Here is a 21,854-nt window from a genome sequence, read left to right as displayed (position 1 = left end):
CAACTGGGAGGACACCCAGCAGGACGATCACAACTCTATCGTCTGCCTCGACTCTCCCCCATCCACCCCGATTCGACAAGCTTCCCCGGTGGATGATCAAATGGCTTTCAACAACATGTTGAAAAAAGCAGTGGAATTCTTTAAAATTTCCACGCTTGAAGCCTTGCCCGAACAAGAGTTTGCGGAGGACATTATTAATGAAAAGCCTCCGGAAAGCCAGTCTATCCCTCTCTTGAGCTCTGTAAAGAGACGGCTGGCCCCTTCCTCACTCACACCCGCTCAGACTAGGGCTGTGAACCCAATGGTCAAAAAACCTTTCCGACCCTCCCCCACCGACCTGCTTTATATCAAAGGACACGCAATCCCAGACTCGCTGGTGGTGACCAACACTCGCAAGAGAGCAGGGGTTCCCCTTGCCACGGGAGAGTCACCCCCGGACAAGGAGTCCAAAAGGTTGAATGCCTTAGGCAAACGGGTTACGTCGGCGGCGGCCTATACCGTCCGGATTGCCAATAACACGATGTTACTAGCAAGCTATGTCGACGCCCAATGGAACATACTCCAGGAAGGCCTTCAACAGGTTCCGGAAATAACCAGAGCCAAGCTTCTCGGCATTGTCTTGGAGGGCAAACTTGCCAATCAGAATGTGGTAAAGAATACCCTGGACACTGCAGAGACAGCAGGCAGGTCTCTAGCACAGGGTACTCTCCTAAAGAGGCAGGCGTGGCTGCGCACGTTGGGCTTCAGGCCTGAGAACCAGGCATCCATTATCAACAAACCCATCGAAGAGGTCAACCTCTTCGGGAAGGCGGTAGACGGTGCATTGGAGACAGCCAAGAAGGAGCACGAGACTATTAAGTCGCTGCACCCAATTTCCCAGAAACCCTCTTCACAGAGGGGCAGTAATTCTCGGCAGTCCTTTCGAGGACAAGCCAGCGCCGCTCAAAACAATTTCGGCACGGGCAACTTCAACTGAAGTCAACCTGCTGCAAGCCCCACTTACTACCCCCAGAGGGGTCAGAAGCGCGGAAGGAATAGAGGCAGAGGCTCCAATTCCAGAGGAGCGTCAACTTCGGGTCAGAAATTACCAAGTCCAGGTCCCCTCCCATGTCTCCCCGGTCGGGGGGCGATTAACATCTTTCCTCAAGGCATGGGAGGGGATAACTTCAGACCAGTGGGTCTTAATGACGGTGCCCCACGGTTATTGCGTGGAATTCGCCTGACCTCCACAGTTCAGACCGCCGAAACATCGACGCCTTTCACCAGAACATCTGCAGATCCTGATCCAAGAGGTGGAAGCGCTGCTGGGAAAGAACACCATAGAAGCCATCCCGATTCTTCAGGTAAACAAGGGTATCTATTCAGTGTACTTCCTTGTGCCCAAAAAGGATCTCACCTTGCGTCCTGTTTTAGACCTGCGCCCAGCATTCAAGTTTATAAAGCCCGATTTGTTTTGCATGGTAACACTGCAAGAGGTGATCCCATTGCTAAAACAGGGGGACTTCATGACAACATTGGATATGAAAGATGCATACTTTCATATTTCAATGCTGCCAGCGCACAGAAAATTCCTAAGGTTCGTGATTCAGGACAAACACTACCAGTTCAAGGTACTCCCCTTCAGCATAGCCTCAGCACCAAGGGTGTTTACCAAGGTCCTGGCAGTGGCAGCGGCACACCTGCGCAGACTTTCAGTTCCAGTTTACCCTTACCTCGACGATTGGCTCATCACGGGGGACTCGTTCGAAGTGTGTTTTTCGAACACCCAAAAAACAGTAGACCTACTGTTCAGGCTGGGATTTTTCAACGAAAAGAAATCCAGCTTAGTCCCCAGCCAAGTAAAACAGTTCCATATGTAGCCAGTCGAGAGGTGACGGTACGCAAAGCTATGTGTTTGCTAGGGATGATGGCGTCATGCATATACTTGGTTCCCCATGCGCAACTGCGCATGCGTCCCATGCAAGAGTGGCTCAACAGCCAGTGGTGTCAGGCCAGCGGACAATGGGAAGATCTGTTAGTTGTCTTGCCAGCCCTCGTTCTCTCTCTCTGCAGTGGTGGTCGAGGGAGAACCTCTTGAAGGGGAAAACCTTCACCACCCCTGCAGTGGAAGCCACTCTCACGACAGACGCATCTCTCACGGGGTGGGGGGGGCTCACCTGCTTCAACAGACAGCACACGGAGTGTGGTCCCCTCAGGTAGCGTCCAACCATATAAACCTACTGGAGCTACTAGCAGTGTTCAAAACATTGAAAGCCTTTCAGGAACAACTGCAAGGGAAGACCGTGCTGGTCCTAACCGACAGCACAACAGCAATGTATTACCTGAACAAACAGGGGGGCACTCACTCTCCAGGGCTATCCAAGCGGTCCCAAAACATCTGGTTATGGGCTCTCAAACACAAGATGTTCCTGATATCCCAACATGTTCCAGGGGAACTCAATCTTCTGGCAGACGTACTCGGCAGAGATTTTCCTCTGCCAGAAGAGTATGAATGGCGACTGCACGAAGACATTGTATCCAACGTCTTCACAGAATGGGGGTTTCCAGAGATCGGTCTGTTCGCTACTCAGGAGAACGCCCAATGCCAAGATTACGCCTCCAGGTACCCCCAGAACCGATCCAAGGGGAACGGTCTCTGGATAACTTGGTGGGGAAATTTGACTACGCTCCCCCCCCCCCCCCCCCCCCGACTCCCCTTCTGAACAAGATAGTACACAAGATGCACCAGGAACCAGTCACCATGATTCTGGTGGCTCCCATGTGGGCCCGCCAACCTTGGTTCGCGCACCTGATGGAAATGTCCCTCTCCCCACCAGTCAAGCTGCCCTGCCCGTACAACATGTTGTCTCAGGACAGGCGGGAGACTCTGCACCCATGCCCACAAACTCTGAACTTGGCCTGGCTCCTGAGGTCATAGAGTTTGGACATCTGCAACTCCCTCAAAGATGCATGGATATACTGAGGGAGGCAAGAAAGCCTAACACACGTTCTTGCTATGCCAGCAAATGGAAACTGTGATGCTGGAAATGCATCTGAGGGACAGGGCCTCTGAATCCTTGTCCTTTTACTGCTTTTTACCGTGAGTTCTGTTATGTTTTCTGCCCCGGAGTCCATGTGGGACTCCTGGCAGTGCAGCTCTCTCTTTTGGTTTGGTGAACAGACCCATGGGATACCCTTATGGCACCCATGGGTAGGGGTACAACCCTGTGCCCCTAGTGTATGTTTTTGGGCACCTGTGGGTGGCCCCAGAGCAGGGTATGGGCTGGTGGCAGCTCCGTGCTAAAATTGACAGGTGCTCCGGGTGTCCTCCATTTTGGGACACCCAGGCCCTGCCATTGGGATCTGTTGATTCCTGATAGGAAACAAGATGGCCCCTGTGGCCTCTTGCTTTCTATTGTATGTTAAATTGTTTTCCCAAAGTCCTGGGAAGCCCTGTCTCTGTCCCTTCCCCCTGACTGGCTGTTGGGTGGAAGTTCCATATATGGTATTGTTGTGAAGGCCCAGCTAGACTAGTTGGAGCCTTCCCAGTGTCTGTATGTTGTGGGTACCTCCTGTGGGTGGGACCTGGGTGAATGGAGTGTGTGACCAATATACACTTCTTGTTGTGGTTGTCTGGTTTCTGGCATGAGAGACAAAGACTGAGACAGCCCTGCCCGAAACTGGCCTGAATGCAGTGTGTAGTGTTGAATGGCTGGTACTTGTCCCAATCCACATTTCTTGTTGTGAGTGTCTGGAAGGGAGGAGTGTGGCCTGAATGCACTGTGTGCCTGATTGGCTGACTGACTGCATGAATGCCCTGCTGTGTGATTGGCTGCTGAGAGTGTGCCAGCAGTGTGGATGAGAGACAGGATAGTATATCTGGGGACCTCTCACCACTGGATAAGTGTTCAGAAGGAACCATTGGTTGAGAAGCGACCATTGTGTTCAGCAGCGTTCTGGAGCTGAGTCTCCAAGAGTAACTGGAACTGCTGATCCTCGACGTCCCGCTGGAAGAAGACGACTTGCTGTGGCATTTGCTTCGACCGATCTGAAGGCTGACGAGATCGTCGAGGGCTGACCCGAGAGAGGACCTGGTAAGGCGCCCTCTTCCCGTGCTCCGAGGGACCATCGAGCACCGCTCCATCTTCGCCGAAGCGCCCTGGAAGACAGACCCTCAAAAGGCTGTCGACCCGAGACGGGACCGCCGAGGAGATCGAAGTGAAGCACCCGGACATCGACGCCGTCGAAGTCCATTGCCGTCGACCAGGGTTCGCAGGTTTGTGTAACCGCTGGAGGCCCGTCGAAGTTGTGTTGCCCAGCCGTGGGAACCACTTGACGCTGTGCCGCCGCCGACCGGAGCCGTCCGCTCCTTTGCCTAAGAACATTCAATCAAAGGACTCACTCGACCGCATTGTCGACCGCTTATCCTGCCGGAGAAAGTCGAGGACGACCAACGCGCCGAGGAGAAACCTGCCGGTGGGTTTCCCGCCACCCGAAGACCCCAAAGACTCGAACGACTCGACGCCCTTGCTGGGCCTCCGTCTCTACAATCTTTGCGGTCCAGAACAATTGTCACCGAGGTGCCCCGCACGCCTCTGTCTTGCAGGACGCCGACGCTCCGACGCCGACGAGCACCGCTCGGACGAAGCTGCCGCCTCATCGACATCGTTCTACCTCGTTTGTCGACGGACGTTCGACGCCCCGTGCCTCCCGCTTGAAAGGGAAGGCATTCAAGAAGGGCCGTCGATTCCCCGTCGCCGAACGACAAGTGCCTCGACGTTTGTTGACGCCTCTTCAAGGAGCTCCACTCCACCAGGTACATTGGGGGGGGTAAAAACATTATAGGAGAGAATAAGACTTACAGAGCAATATATGGACTGGGCGTGCGCTACATCTTTGTTTTACAGGTTGCCCAGGTGGGGGGGATCTCCACACAGAACTGTGCCTAGTGGTAGGGGTCAGCATTCTGCCTATTGCTCAATCATCTTACTTTCTCTCCTCTCTCTATTGTTGGTTTCACTCTATTGGTCTGTGTGACATTGTACAGGATTGTTCATACACTTTAATGAGATCTAATACAAAGGGTGGTACCACTGTAGAGTTGTGTATATTTGCCATTGTTGATTTTCCCGGAGTACAAAGTGAGTTATTATGATAAATGTACATAACCTTGAATATTGATTATATAAAGACTGTGTTCTAACCAATACAGAGCGTGGATATTCCTTTGTGGGGGCTTGGGGACTACACTGTACTTAAGAACCAGCCTGCATCACCTCCTGAGAAGCTAGGCCTTGATTGCTCGACCATTGCTACCGTAATAGAGAATCTTGGCTGGGGTCTCCTGTGCCTCCCCTCCACCATATAGGGAGCGGACGTACAGACACCCCCCACCGGTCGTTGAGGCCCTTCTCTCACAGAAACATTTTGTCATCTGGTGCAGTTCCAAAGGCGTCAGTCCCACCGATTGCTCGCCTTCACACATTGTGTTATATCTAACCCATCTGTTGGACTCCGGGTTAGTCTTCAATTCCTTAAAGGTTCACCTAGCGGTGTTGTCGGCCTACACCACGTCACAGCAGAAGGTGTCGTGGTGGAAAATACCTGTGATTAAAGCCTTTATGGAAGGGGTTAAAAGAATTTATCCCCCCATCACTCACCCAGCCCCTGGGTGGGATCTATATGTGGTTTTAACTAGGCTTATGCGACCCCCTTTTGAGCCTATGCATAAAGCTAGTCTGAAAGACCTGACTTAAAAAACAGCCTTTCTAGTAGCTATCACTGCTATCAGAAGAGTTAGCGAACTACAGGCTCTTTCTGTTTTGGACCCCTTTGTTACAGTCGACAAAGATAAGGTAGTTCTGGGCACACATCCCAGATTTGCGCCGAAATTTATTTCGAAGTTCCATGTGAACCAGTCAATCGAACTACCCACGTTCTTCCAGAGACCTACTAACATGGCCGAAAGAAGCCTTCACACACTAGAATGTGCGCAGGGCAGTCACGTTCTACATGGATAGAACTAAACCACTGAGGAAAACTAAACAATTCTTTGTTTCAGTGGCAGCTGGTAGAGAAGGGGATCCTGTTTCTAAATCACCAATATCAAGGTGGATTGTCAAATGCATCACACTATGTTACACACTTGCAAAGAGAGAACTGCCCTTCAAGCCTAGGGCACATTCTACTCGAGGCACTGGGGCATCCATAGCATTCATTGCAAATGTTCCCCTAGAGTCCATTTGCAAAGCGGCAACCTAGAGTTCTGTTCACACCTTTACAAAACACTATTGCCTAGACACTCACTCTAGGTCTGATTCTCAGGTGGGACAAGCAGTACTAAGACATCTTTCTTCTACTGTTCCTTCTCACAACCCACCTCCAACTCCGGGTACTGCTCGCTAGTCTATGCACAGCATGTGATTCTAAGCAGATTAACAAGCATCAGAAGACGTGCATTACTTACCGTAAAAGCATTTCTGATTGTATCTGCTTAGATTCACATGCACCCTCCCTGCCTCCCCGCTCGGGGTGGAAGGAACATAGACTTCTTACTACATTCTCTATTCATGTACTCGCTCACTATAACCTTGGGCTCCCTCGTGGCAGAAAAAATACAATCGGGGGGACCTCGGCGCGTGAGGGATTTTGGGTACTACACACGTCACGATAGGGATAGTGTTTCAGACACGCCTATGCCGACGTCCCCTTTCGGTCCCCGAAAGACAAGATGCAATACTCTACAGTTACCACTGGATGTCGGGCCATATGCACAGTTAGTGAATCTAAGCAGATACAATCATCAGAAATGCTTTTACGGTAAGTAATGCATGTCTTATCCAAGAGAAGGTATTTAAACCTTTAGGAAATCTGAAAGACTTCTCTGTGCCGCTGCACTGAAGGTGCTGTGTGTCGCAATGTAAAAAGATGCTAATGGAGTTTCAGACTCCAAAAACCAAAAGAAACACAGAAAACACATAGAATTAAAAGTTTAAAGTCCCAAAGTTCAGCAAAAGAGCTGGTTGTCTCTAAGGTAGAGAGGAATTAGCACATTTCTGAGATTTCTCCCTAACAACGGGGATCCCAATGCAGAAGGACGTTGTCGCCTTGGCCAAGAAATGTTCGCTCAAACCCAACTTGGCCCAACCTGTCAATCGGCGCCTGGATGCCAAATATAGGCAAATGAAGGGGAATCCACTCTTGCTGTTGACCCACCCTCAACCGCACTCTTCAGTGATTGCTGCATCGTCACTCTACTCAAAGCATGTCGTTCTAGGTGACCTCGTCCTCGGCGCTGCTAGACAAGGAGATCTTGGAGGCGAACGGGAAGAAGCTTTATTCCAACGCTTGGTTGCATCTTCGTCAATCCAATGCGGATGCCATGCTGGCAGTCGTTAACCAGAGGCTTTGACAGGAAATAGCCGACTTCCTGCCGGAACTTCCGGTGTAGAGCCAGTCACATTTCAAGGCGGGACTGGCAGAGGCTAAAATGGTGGTGCAAGACATCATGGAGTACACCGTGGCCCACATTGACACCTCTGGCCGGGCCATCTGCATCGCCACAGACATGAGAAGGACTGCCTGGTTTCGGACTTCTAAATTTAACCCAGCTGTCCAGGAACACATTTTGCACCTTCCAATCGAGGGTGGCGATGTTTTTCACTCCACCACCGATGAGGAGCTAGATTAAAAGAACAGTTCACAAACTGCTAAGTCGTTATCCTTTCGAAGGCCGCGCCCAAGGCATACACCCAGTCACATCAGCGCCCCGACTAGCGGCGGACGTTCAGAGGGTTCTGTGGCTTCCAAGAACGGAGGTCCAGGCAACAAGACCGCTCGCCGAGTCAACACCGACGCAAACAACTAAAGATGTGGGGAGTACGGGCTTTTTCAGTCCCCCTCCTCCGCAACAGCCTCAGAGTGAAAGAAGGCATGACGCGTCCATTTAGGTCCACGAGTATCTCCTGTGGGGGGCAGGCATGCCCTCCACACAGTGTTGGCGTCAATTCACGGACCCCTGGGTCCTCTCTAGTATCCACGGGGTACCGCCTACCGATCACTTCCTCTCATCCCTCCTCCCCTACCACAGATTGGGACAGCAACTCTGTTGGCAGAAATTTGGTCGCTCGTCCAGAGCCAGACAGTGGAAGAAACCCCAGCTGTTAGGGAGAATTCTCTTATAAGGCTAATTTCCCAGACCTAGTGAGTCCCCCAGCAGCTTTGCTGGATTTTTGGGGTTTGTTTTTTTCTCCTGTCAAGAGTGAGACTCTCTTCCTCCCACTCTGAGGCATGATTTGAGTTATGTCTCTGACTTTTTGTGTGCTTATGGGCTATGGGGGTCTTTTAATCCATAGGGTATCATCTGGTTTTTGTTTGTGTTATACATCACCCTCAGTGCAGTAACACAGGGGTGTCATAGTGACTCCCAAACATAGACTCCATACTCTGGGACTGACTACTGTCTCCCAGGGCATGTAAAGTCACCATTGGCTTTACTAGTCCAAAATTGTGAACCGAACCAGTACAAACCATCATATTGTGGAAGTACTGGAAGGGGTTAATTCGATTGCCCCGGGTCTGTTTTCAAGGGGGCACTGTCCAGTCCCCCCTTGTCGAGTTTCTGGCTGGTGGCAGTGGTTACCACGCAAAATATTCCACCTGAATATTTCCTATGGGATTTTCCCATTGATTTTAAACGCACCACTTTTTGGTGCAATGTTAAAGATAACGCTGCTTTATTTATTTAATATTAAATCCCCGGTTGGTTCTTTTTGCCAGAACTCTTTTCTAAAATGGCGTTCGTGTCCGTCTCTGTAACTCCAACCAAGGTCGGGCCCTTTGTTCCACTTTTTGGCAGACTTCTCCACAGAAGCCCTCCAACTGGTGCCACCCTGTCTGGGTTCCACAGGATGTGTGGGTGGGGGAATTGGCACCCTGGACTGCGTTGCCTTAGCAACTCAAGTCACACTCTGTTCTGATTGGGCCAGTGGTGAGCCGCCCGGCTCACCACTTAGCATGTTTGAGTGACAGCTAGGCTGTTGAATGGGGGTTTTTCTGCATAAAAGCAGGGCTTTTGGGACTGGAACTTCAGTAGTCGCCACAGGACCTAAGAAATCCGAAGAGGGAAGAAGCTGAGCCGTCTGCAACAACGACACCACCGGTGGAGCCCTGCTGCATCGACCTCACCACTTTCCCGAAGACAAGAGGAGATCTTCTGCTGGAAGAGTCTTCTCCCTCTGAGCTGGTGGGATCAACCATTTCGCCTTCCAGGACGTCTCTTGGTCGAATCGCCCGTGCCAAGCGGCCGGATACCCAAGTTTCACCACTGTGACCACGAATACCAGGAACGCACCTTTTCACCGACAAACTCTGCGGCTGGTTTCTTCCCTGGGCAGTGCAACAACTCCAAGTTTCCTCCTCGACGAGATCCTCTCTTCCCCTGGTCGAAACCACAAACTGCACCCGCTGCCAGGAACTGCCGCCACTGCTGGAGCTTCCTCACTCTTTAAGGTACTGTGTTCTACCTGGCCTCCCTTTCTTCGGTCTGCCCAAGGTGACCCTTAAATCCTTGGCTTTCCAACCAGATTGGCCCCCAGACCTTCTAACTTTGACTTTTTAAATCACCCCAACCTTTTTTGAACATTTCTACAAAGACTTGAATGCATTGCCAAACCGTGTGATCTTGGGCACATTTCGCCTTGCTCCATTCAAAGTGGGCTTGGCCTATGAACTTTGGCTCTACAGTATATCCTGCCTTCAGTAACTTGATTTTGTCTCTTAAAAGTGTTGGGAACTGTTTTATTTTTATGACTTGCCTTTTTCTCTCCCTTTAACCTAATTATTGGAGTGCCATCTAAGTTACGCGCTCACCTCTATTTTGACAAAAAGTGGTGTTTTAACTTAGACTTGTCTAGTAATTGCTAAGGGAGGTGTAAATACTTTTCTGATTGTGTTGGAACTTGCTTTTGATTAATAGTGCTAGTGTATTTTGTAAAGTGTGTTAAATAATTAAATACTTTTGATAAACCGCTCTGGTCAGTGTTTGCTTGTTCCACTATGTTTTTGGTCCTATTCTGTATCATCTGTATACTGCCTAACTCTTCTTGAGAGAAGTCTGACTGCTCAGCAACAGCTACCAGGTAATTTTGGGTGGTACAGACTGCTACCAATTGGGTTTACTGCTTACTCCTGTAGTCTTAATCTTCTTGCAGTGGTCCCTAAGGGAACTGACAGGATTCTGCCTAACACCAGCTTCCCAGTGAGGATTGGGCTTCTACTCCAGGATTGTCGCCATACAAAAGAAGAACCAGGCTGGCCTGAGTGTTGTTGGATCTCTCCAGCCTCAACCTCTCCCTCCCTCTTCAAAAATTCAAGATGGTTATACCAGCGCTCATAGCTGAGACATTGTGCAAGGGAGACTGGGTGTGCTCCCTGGATCTAAAGGACGCTTATCTACACGTCCCGATTTGGCAGCCACATCGTTCCTTTCTGCGATTCAGGATCGTGGGCTGCCATTTCCAATACAAGATGGTATCCTTCGGCCTCAGCTCGGCCCACAGGGTGTTTACCAGACTCATGAATGCAGTGGCGGCCCTCCTCAGGGCCACCACGTCTCCCCGTACCTGGACGACTGGCTCGTCAGGGCGAGATCTCCGGAGGCGGTTCACCACACTTCCTCCACCCTCATTATAACACTCCACAAGCTGGGCTTTTCGCTCAAGAAGTCTCCGTTGCAGCCTATGCGGAAACTGACCTTCCTGGGCCTCATCTGGGACACGACCTCCAAGAGAGTGTTCCCCTCGGAGGACAATATCACGGCCATCAAGAGCGCCACTACTCACTTCCTCACCTGAGGAATCAGGTTGGCCTGATGGTAGCAACATATACTGGGTATCATGGCAGCGGTCCTACTAGCCGTACCCTACTCAAGACTCAAGATGAGATTACAGATGCACTTTGCAGTCTCATGGAATCAGGAACGGGGTTCCCAAGCGGATCTGATCAGCATTTCTCAGTCTCTCCATGCAGACTTCACATGGTGGTCCTTGGACAGCAATCTGCGGACGGGCAAGCCCTTCAGACCACTGCCCCCGGAGGTTACCTTCACTACGGACTCCTCCCAGGGGGCTGGTGGGCCACTCTGGACAACCACAGCGTCCATGGAGCCTGGACCCGGCAAAAGAGCAGGAGTCGCATATCAACTGGCTGGAGCTGAAAGCCATCTGGCTAGCTCTCAAGGCTTTCCTTCTGCTCATTAGGGGCTAGGTAGTCTTTATCCAGACCGACAACTGAAGCCAAACCCAGACCAAGGAAGTTTGGAGTGAGGGAGGGAGCACTTGGTGAGAACCCTGTCCCTGCACTAGGATTGCCTCTCGTCATCCTCTGGTTCCATTCCATCTTAGAAGGCCCACCTATTCCAATCCAACGTATAGAATTCAACCGCAGGCTTCATGTGCGTCACTAAAGGCTACAGCGAAAAGATCCTGGGAACTGTGGAAACCATGGTCTGTGAACCCCTCAACCCGAGACTGAGAATTCAAGATAAGAGACCCCAAGGGTTGAAAACTCTTAAAACCTGGGCCTGTGTGCTCACTAGTATTGGTTGGGTTTTCGAAAGACTTCTTGGTCCTGGACATACAGAGCCCTGGCAGAACTTTTGTTTGTTAAGTTAACTCTAACAAGAGGTACTTTCTTTAGATAGTTTCTTCCCACAGCACTACACCACCTCCCTACCCCCAATAAGGATAAGAACCCTCCTGACAACTTATGAGTGTCATTCAGACACTATTTGTTTATTTTGACCAAACCTGTGCATATTTCTTAATCAAATCCTTTGTAAACTAGATTCCCTTGTCTGGCCTATTCGGCAATCAATGTCTGCTGTGTGACCTCTGCCACACCTGTGAGTTGTCCTGATTGATCAGTAATTTTTACTGCTAGGTGATCCAGGGATGGCATGTGGGGAAACCCTGTTGCCCAGCTGTAGGTCAATACGTGTCTACATCTAAACACAGGGCTAAGCGAAACCATCCAAACACTGTCATAATAGTGGGTACAGCATGTCGTAATTAACAGAAAGTAGGCTCCCGTACTAGTCGCTTAACATGAAGGAAAAGCAGTCCACTGTAGCCCAATCTGCATATTTACTTTCCAGACCTCTGCTGGAACAGTGAGCAAACTTTTAAACCCCATCTCCAAAAATCAAGATGATATTGGAGACTGGAGAGCCAGCATGACATGTTAATACACCTAGAATACTGATAACGACAGCTCTTTTCTTGTAGGTTCTCATTGAACTTATTTTGTCATTACTTCTTTCATAGGCTCCCTAATACACAGGGGTTTATTGTTTGCATTTCATTGATTCTGTGGTAATCTTTTGAATCTAAAGGTTTGCGAAGGGAAACTGAACACATTTGAAAAATGTATTTTCTTTTGTACATATCAGAGATAATTGTGGGTGCTCCCATACTGCCCTAATCCTAGGAGCTTCAAACTCAAGCTCCTGCAACTTCTTGGAAAATAGATTGGCATGCCCATGTTGAAGTCACTAATGCAACAAATGTATAAATACACAAGGGTGGCATCAGCATTGCCTACACATATTAGATCATGAGAAGCTCTTTGTGGGCATATTGTTCGGGAATAACACAACATATTAAATGTCCTTGTTCTTTGGATATCCACTAATTGGACTCAGAAGTGGGACATCAGTAAATTTTAAATGTGCTCTTCTCACAGATTCCATTATTTGACTTCCAGTACATTGCTCTAATTCTTTCTTTTGTCTCTTTGCTACAGCGGATATCTCTGGAATTGATTGGATGGTGAGGCATGGACGGAGTTTGGCACTCTGTGTTGCCATTAACGTGGCTTCCAGCAGACTCTGTACTCCCAAGTACAGCACCATTGTTCAAGCAATGGTCCTCAGCAATGCAACAGCAGACCGGGTAGGATATTGCTAAAAGAAGCTTCTGGGTATGAGATATCACTCACAGCACAGATGCTATTTTAGTAGCATATTGTGTGCAGCAAATGTAGCATCCACAGAAGGTCTAATAAATTGCACTGTTTCTACCAAGCAAAATGGCAAAGTGGTTGGCACGTCCAGTTTTGAAAACATTCCAGAAGACTCCAAGTTCAGTTGTGTAAAAATGAAGATAAACATTTATATTCCAGTTTTCAAAAATATTCAAAGTACAAGCAAAGTAAGTGAATGGGCACTTGTTTAGTAGTATGCCTAGGGTTAACTCCTGGCTTTGAATATTGCATAAATTCTCCTTGTTAAAAAAGTTATTCGGTAATCACCATTGGAAAAGTGATTAAAATTCATATTTGAGAAACCAAAATGATCAAGGTAGGTGTAATGTTGCAGGCATATAGTTGTGTGGCGCCAGTCGTCTTTAGGCAAAAAGTAACTCCAGCTAGTATCTGAACTAAGCGAACCAAGCCCCTAAGAACTACAAGCAAGAGCCGTATAGTTAACAGCCATTTCATTCCTTATGGTCTACCAGTTATCATCAAAACTGCCTCAACAGGCAGTTGTGTTCTTTAGTGGTTCCCAGAAATGCTACTTTTCAGAAGAATTTTAAAGGGTGGTGGTTAAAGATGTTTTAAGCTTTCCCAGCTCTTTCAATGATAGCCCTCCAGCATATTTTTGGGCTGTTCTGAAACCCTGACCTGATTTTTGGTAGTGAGATCTTTTTAACTCCAAAATCCTTCCATAACTCTTAATTTTGAGGCACTGGTGCCCGTTAAGGGTACTAGAGCAGGGGGAACCTGTATTCGATTGATGTCTATTGTGTAGCTCTACTACCTTCTGCATGGAGAGTATTACAGGGAAACCTTGTTTAGAATTAATTGCTTTCTCCCACATATTCCTCATCTTGCTAGATCTCCCTCAGAGCAAACTGTTCCCTGAAACCTTCTGCATGGGGTGTAGTGTAGTTTGGCACACACTGTTAGGAAATATTTCTCTTTTGACAACTTTTCCCCCATAGTGTCTATAGACCCCCAATCTTTTTACTTTGTTTTTGAACCTGTTCTGACTCTTCACTTCCCTGGCATTTTGTTTATTTGTTATGGGGAAACTGATCAGTCCTTCAGACTGTCAGTACTGGCAAACGGTTTCCCTTTTGAACTCTTGGACTTAACATGGCAGCATCATACATCAGCTTTATACGCTTGGGATTTTTGGTTACTTTTATATATGCCGAAAGACAAGCTGGTGGCAGCAGATATATTTGTACCATTTTTGTGCTATTTCTAGTGTGCACATTTGTGTTTCCCGCATATAGCTACTAGACGTGGCTAGTGCTCTACACTGGCCGTGCCACGAGATTTTGTAGTTTGGCCTTCATCCTACTTTGCCAGGTCAGGAATTCTGAGTTAGTGCTGCCTGTGTGTGGTATGTGTGTGTGTGGCCCAGAAAGTGGGTGGGACTGTCTGGTCCCATTCCACACCCATGGAGCCAGAGTGTCTAGGTTTGTTTCATGAGTGAACCCAGTAGTTGTCCCTGATTGGACAACTACTGGCTGTTTGAATGGTGCAGATCCTTGCCATTGGTGGTCTTGGCCTTGCATCCAGGATGGATTTTGGATAAGAAGAGGATTCCTGCTGCCTTTCTTCAGATCAGCGTTGGAGCCAAGAATTTCTTGTAGCTGAACAGCCAACTGAAGATCCAAAATGTTAGGCAAAGTTTGTATGCAGTACCTTTTGGGACCACTACATACAACTAGGACTACAGGTGTAAGCAAAACCAACCTTTGGTATAAGTCTGTACTACACAGTTGGTAGTGAAGCTAAGCAGCCAGGCTTATCTCAAGAGGGAATGTGAGCTGTAAGGATGTTACACAGAGGTCTACAATCACAAGTGTTCAAATAAACCCTTACACTCAAGGTTACTTGGTTAAACACTTTGTTGAATAAATTAATGATCTAAAACATTCACTAGAAGGAGGCAGTTAAATATCATACACAAATAAACTTGAGTACTATACACTTAAAGTTTCTGAGGCATTCAGTCTACTTTGAAGGAGGAGCAAAATGGCATTCAGAAAACTTTGAAGTAGGAGCAAAAAGGAATAGGTTATTCAGAACATGAAAGGTTAGAAGTTATTCTTAAACAGTGCCGATATTTTGAGTTCACCAGAAGAGTCGATTCAATTCAATAGGTTAGGCCAAAGCCAATGGGCTAAAGTCTTGGATAGGCTAAAGCAGTTCTGGTAGTGAAAAGAAAAGTCTTGGCACAAGTTCTTAGGAGTAGTTTGCAGAAAGAAGAATTATATGTGGTGTCACAAGTTGATTAGGCCTGTGAGTTGGGAAAGTTTCAAGCACTTTCACTGAGAGAGGCAAGTACTCTGTCTGATTTTACAGTACCTTTACAAATGAAGAAAAGATTCAGCTGGTGACCTCTGTTCCTGGCAGTTCCTGCAGATCTCGCTGTTCCTGAGCCTCAGTTGTGGGGACAAGAGGGAGGACGTGTGGGGACTCCTGCACTGCACGTGGACTGGTCAAAATGCTGGCAACTGGCAAATCTTCAATTCCAGTAGCTGTAGTCAAGCACACAAACTGTTTTCCCTCTCCCTGGTTATTCGTTTTTTCCTGCAGCACTCTGAGGAAAATGCAACCAGCTCCGAGAATGGTATCCAGGTGGCTTAGTGTCGAGTTGATTGGTCCCACCAACTCAAAGGGAGAAGTCGTCCTTGCAGGGCTTCTCTGTCGAAATGAACTTAGCGATTTGGACATGCAGCAGGGCTTCACCGGGCAAACCAACGGTACAGGGTTTGCAGCAGCACTCGTCTTCGGTGCTATCATTCCAGTGATCGACTCTGCCTTCCAAGCCAAGAGACTCACCTTTTTTCCAGTTACATCCCATTCTTTCCAGGCTAGCTGCCACTCACCCAGCAGGGTGGCTGTCCTTGCCGGACAGTCAGCCAGCCAATCATGCAAGAGTGCAGTTGGGTCTCCTAGGAGACTAAGCACAGGGGGTTTCGGGCACGTCCCTCATTTCCTGCCCACCCCAGACACCCGGGCGCCAGAGGCGGTCTTCAGTCCTCAAGCCCGCCAAAGGCGAATGAACAAAGGAACCAAACCTGGTTTGGCACGCAGAGCAAAACTGTAGAAGGACCTTTCCACAAAGAAACAGCGAAAAAAGAAAACCAGGACCTGTTTTTACAGAGGGGGCTCAGACGCCATCTTGAAAAACATGGCTCACGCGATTTAAGGCTACCGGTGTTCGCAGTCGGGACAAATCATGGTAGTTCGTTGTAAAACTATTGCCACAAACCATTTCGAGAGGAAATAGTAGCATTTGACTGCTACATGAGTATCTAGACACAGGGGGATACTAGGTAACCCCTCAGCACTCTATTGTAAGATGGGGTGTGCTGGGTCTAGGAATTTAAAGAGACTAGTAAGGTCAATTTCACTTTACTTGCTCTGAGGAAACAGTTGTTTATCCTAGAGAAGGTATTTAAACCTTGGAAAAGCCTGGAAAGGTTTCCCTGTGCCACTGCACTGAGGGTGCTGTGTGACGCACATGAAAAGATGGTCTATGGAGATGTCTAAAACTCCATAACCAATGAAAACACAAGAGTAAAACACATTTCAAAACACATGAGAGAGTGGGGGAAAAGGGTCATACTCTCTCAAGGTAAAAAAAAAAAAAAATCAAATACTCAAAATCCAGAAAAGGTGCGGGGGGTCTCTCAGGTGAAGGGAATTAGCACATTTTTGAGTCTTCTCCTTAACACAAAGAAGACTCCTGAAGAGGCCGGAACTTCTGTGATCGCAGCTCGTGGTACAAGATGCCTTCCCTGCAAATGTCAGCCTCCCACCTCAACGGATTATGCCCTGGAGATGCTTCTTCAACCACAACTGGAAGGACACCTGCCCCCATCTGTGTGCAGTGGGCGTCGCTGGAACTTGCCTTCCCCCGTACTGTGAAGTGTTCTGAACAGGCTTGCATCAATGAATATTGCATTTCTCCATCGTGCAGGCTTGCATGTGGACCTTACCGGAACAATCCTTGCACGCGCAGCTCCAAGGCACCTCTCACCGGAGCCATCGGCGGGAAATCAAACCTCCAGCGACACCCCGGTCAACCTATCAAGTCATTGCAAAGAACTTGTCTCCTCCCTCTCCTCCATAGGATAACAATGAGAACCAGTCTCTTAGTATCAGAACATTCCATTCCACTACCTTCTGGTCGCCAACCTGGGTAGTACCATATGTAAAATAAGAATACATTTTACTACCTTGTAACTTTGTTGTATCTCTTCTTTTGAACAACCACCAACACAAGTAACTTACCTGCTACAGATACATTTTGGGGAGAAGCATTGCGGCTCCTGTGACCTTTGGGCACAGTGCCCCATTCTTGTTAGGGATTGGACTTCTGAAGTTGAGGAAATCACTTGTGACTTGGTTCCATCTTTACTGCATTATTTAAGTCTATGCATTTTAAGAACCTATGGCAAATGTATATATGTTTATCGAGTATTATGCAATATCACCTGCTGGTTTAATTTTTAGTGTATGGTTAAGGTCCAGAATAAATACTGTATTTTTATTAATTCCTGTCTAAATTGAATTATCGTGTGCTTCACTGTGTGGGCTCATTGGGGACCGCTGATCCCACTCACTCCTGAGAATAGCCTTGACTGTTCTCCACGTTTACCTTGATTGGGTTTTGGCTAACCTCTGAGTGCCCTGTTCACTATAACAAGGGTTGCCTTCTAAAATCTGACCACCAGGCCAGATTCTAGAAATCGATAGTAGAAGAAACGTGATGGGGTTGAACAGTCTTTCGGGTTGGGTAAAACTGTTGGCAAATGCTCAGCTCTTGGCATTCTCCCTGTTTGCGAAGAGGTCCAAATTCCGGAACAACCCATTTCTGAAAAATGAGATGAAGCTGGTTGTGTGAAGGAGCTCCAACTTGTAGCAGATGCGTAGTTCGGGAATCTGCAATCGAATTGTGGATTCCCGGCAGATGAAAGGGGGACAGGAATATCCTGTTTGCCGAGGCCCACATCCATAGGAGAGGAGTGGATATCGGCTGCCACCTTGTTTCTATCTGTAAAACATGGTGGTGTGTAGTCCATGAACTAACTTTCCCTGGAGATGGGTAGAAAGAACTTCAGAGCCCAGAACACTGCTCTTAGCTCTTATCTGGGGTCCAGCACTCTGTTAAGGTGGCTCAGGTTTGGTCAGTCCTGCTTCTTGGGAGTCCGGAGGATCTTCCTGGAGCTCTGGTTCGACTTAGACACTCACTCGATTCTGGTGTTCCTCTTCCTGGCAATCGGTTCTTGCAGCAGCAATGGACGTACAGCCAGCTCCGAGAGGATGTCCAGATGAGCTTGTCTCTGGGTCGATTGGTCCCACCAACCCTCGGCCTTAGGCTCGGTCAGTCCTGCTTCCTGGGAGTCCTGAGCATCTTCCTGGTGCTCTTGGCCAGCTTAAAGGCAACGCACACAAACTGGTGCTACTCTCCCTGGCTCTTCTGTTCCAGCAGCAACTGCAGTGGTAGTGCAACCAGATTCGAGAGGATGTCCAGGTGGCTTACTTTGGAGTTGATTGGTCCCACCAACTCAAGGGGAGAAGTCGTCCTTGCAGGGCTTCTCTAGTCAAAATGAAAGTGGAGTTTCAGCACAGCAGCAGGGCTTCACAGAGCAAACCAACTTCCCAGGAGTTGCAGCAGGCATCTTCTTCAAGTTCTTCTTTGGATTCCTTCTTCCAGTGGTCGACTCTGCCTTCCAAGCCAAAAAGCCTTGCCTTTTATGCAGGTTTCTCCCATTCATTCCCGCCTAGCTACCAGTCAAACAGCAGGGTGGCTGTCCTTGCCGGACAGCCAGCCGGCCAATCACCTAGGAGTGCATTCCTGTCTCCTAGGAGACTAAGCACCGGGTGTTTTGGGCACCTCCCTCACTTTCTGCCCCTGCCAGGCACTCTGGAGCCAGACGCGGGCTTCAGTCGTGAATCCTGCCAAAGACAAAACGAACAAAGGGACCAAACCTGGTTTGGCACGCAGAGTAAATCTGAAGGACCTTTCCACAGAGAATGGCAAAAAAAGAAAACGGGCCATTTTGACAAAAGTGGCACCACGGGTGCTTTACTGCAGCTGCGAACGCAGCCTGTGGTAAAAACACAACACAGTAGTAAAAAGTAAACCACTGCCGCCAGCCATTCATCGAGGAAAGGGTAACATAAAAATGTTACATGAGAATCTAGACAAAGGGGATACTAAGTAACCCCTCCAGCACCCTATTGTAAGATAGTGTGTGCTGGGTCTGGAATGTTACAAATAGGAGTAAGGTCAATTTCACTTTACTTCTCTGTTACTCACCTGGTCTCTGCAGAGGCGTTGGGGCACGGTTGCAGCCCTCCCTGAACTTGAATCACCCCCTTCAGGCCTCTCCCTTAGTAGAAAAGCTGTGAGCGGTGGTACGTGGTGATACTGCTCCTGCGTGGAGATAACAGTGTGTGAGTGCGCCAATCTGTGATTGATGTACCTCTCGAACCCTTCACCCCAAAGTACGGTTTCTGTGAGCATACGCCGGCCCATAAAGCTCACCTGTGAATTATGGAAGATGAGCGCTCCATCCTGCTACTTCTGGCAGGGGCGCGTCGAATGTGATCAAGTTCCTTCACTGATCCCTGATGAGGATTAGTCCAGTCCAGCTGCGACTATGCTTCTCCTTATGATTGGTAAGTATTTCTTGAGCTCTTGTGATGCTGTTCGTTCTGTTTAATGTCTTTATATGTTGCTCCTATTTATGCCCGCAATAATGTCTCTTCTGTTTTCTTCCCTTAGATAGAAATGCGGCCTCAATGCAGCTCTGAGACGCGAGAAGCGGCCCGATGGAAGATGGATGCTACTGCAATGTTCGACAGCAGGTAAGTGATGGTTTAAGGAAAAGCGCGAAGTATGGCAAAGCGCAAACTTAAACTGACTGTTTTTTCGATGTCGAACTTTTCCTTTTAGGTGCTGCTGTCGACGATGGAGCTTGTCGTGCTGCGGTGCCAAGCTGAAGATTTCGGCGTTCCGAAAAGTGTAACGATGAATACTTGGTTCGCCGAAGAGATGTACAGGTAAGAACAGCTTCCCCCAGTTGGTAAGTATGCTGGCAGGAAGCAGGATGTCCTGGAACCAAGATCTTCAAAGGTAAGTCTGACCTCAGGCGACGGTGAGCGTTACGCTGCTTGCAAGTGCAGAATAACGCAAAGCGTCTGTCTTGAGGATCGGGGCAGCTTATATAGCTGAGATCGTGGACACGCCCATTAGGGCAGACTTACCAGCCACACCTTGCAACTCCTAGAGAGACACTCTGGAAAATTGCATTTAGAAGTGTGCCCAGTAGACGCTCTGTGAAAATTGCACTTAGACGTGTGCCCAATAACCTCGCTGTGAATTTAGTAGTGCTCCCAATAAACCACTCTGTGAAAGTTGCATTTAGAAGTGTGCCCAATAGCATCGCTGGAAAAATGAATTTAGAAGTATTCCCAATAGCCTCGCTGGAAAATTGATTTTATAGTGCGCCCAGTAGCCTCTCTGTAGAAAATTGATTTAGATACGAGTCCAATATCCTCTGTGAAAGCTGCATTTAGAAGTGCTACCAATAGCATCTGTGAAAGTTGATTTTAGAAGTGTATCCAATAGACACTCTGGAAAGTTGCATATAGAAGTTTGCCCAATAGCCTCTCTGGAAAACTGAAGTTAGAGTGCCCAGTAGACGCTCTATGAAAAATTGCGTTTAGAAGTGTACCCAATAGCCTCTGCGAGAGTTACACTTGAAGTGTGCCAATACCCTCTCTGATGAAATGAATTTAGAAGTGTTCCCAATAGACTCTGTATGGAAAATTGTACTTAGAAGTTCGCCCAGTTCCCTCTCTGGGAAAGTTGCATTCAGAAGTTTGCACACTGAAAGAGCATATAACCCATCACACCACACCCCACGCTTACTCTCTCCTTTACATCACCACTCAACTAGAACACAGAGATACTATGACACCATTCGGTATAACTGTTCTCATACGAACATCCACCGCTTACTCCACATCATTCTATGTAAACACTGCTGGTCCCACACCCCCAGCCAGGCGTTTTCCTCAGGCCTAACGCAGCCACATCCGTTCCGGATAAATCCTGCCAGAACGAACACATTCTCCTGATCTCTCAACCACCACACCTACCGATAAGAAGCAGCTATTACACGTGTACCGCACAAGCTGCACACATATCCGGTGCTCACACGCACCTTTTGACTCTCCCTACTCTCTCTACTGATCTGAACTTCGGTTCCCAAGGGCGTTCAACCTACCAGCGCCTTCAGACCATACCAATGGTATATAAGGCGCTATATAAGTGCAAAATAACAATAACAATAACTAGCAGCCACACCCAAGAATACACTTGGGGCTGCTTAATGGATGGAATGTTCAAGGTTAATGCATCCTCCTTGATGGATGGAATGTTCAAGGTTAATGCATCTGAAGTGCTATGTGCATAATAAAAGCTTTTTGGTTTTAAATGAATGTTCTTGTTTACTTTTGTTTGAGCCTGGCGCCAAAGGCGCCAGGACAGTGTCCACCCAGGTCTCCTGTGCATGAGACCCCCCGCATGCCTGTGCCCCTGACTTCATGACCATGACATGCTCTTGGAAACAGTAGTTTATCCAAGAGAAGGTATTTAAACCTTGGGGAAATCTGAAAGCCTTCCCTGTGCCACTGCACTGAAGGTGCTATGTGTCACAATGTAAAGATGCCTATAGAGTTTGTCATTCTCCAAAAACCAAAAGAAACAGAGTTAAAATCACATTAAAATAAAAGAGAATGGGGAAAAGGGTCTCGCTCTCTCCAGGTAAAAATGAAAAAGT

The 21,854-nt window shown here is 48.1% G+C and overlaps 1 protein-coding gene across 1 annotated transcript in view; it reads left to right on the top strand.

The window, feature by feature from the left end:
- Positions 1-21,854, top strand: part of GCN1 (GCN1 activator of EIF2AK4) — a 1,783,851-nt gene that overhangs the window by 1,679,117 nt on the left and 82,880 nt on the right. Inside the window, exon 55 of the mRNA XM_069619734.1 lies at positions 12,781-12,929. Coding sequence (XP_069475835.1) covers positions 12,781-12,929 — 149 coding nt within the window. The remainder of the gene's footprint in view (positions 1-12,780; positions 12,930-21,854) is intronic.

This window comes from Ambystoma mexicanum, chromosome 10 (assembly GCF_040938575.1).
Source record: "Ambystoma mexicanum isolate Mex_15411 chromosome 10, UKY_AmexF1_1, whole genome shotgun sequence".
Classification (NCBI taxonomy): Eukaryota; Metazoa; Chordata; class Amphibia; order Caudata; family Ambystomatidae; genus Ambystoma; species Ambystoma mexicanum.
This window is presented reverse-complemented; position numbering and strand designations above follow the sequence as displayed.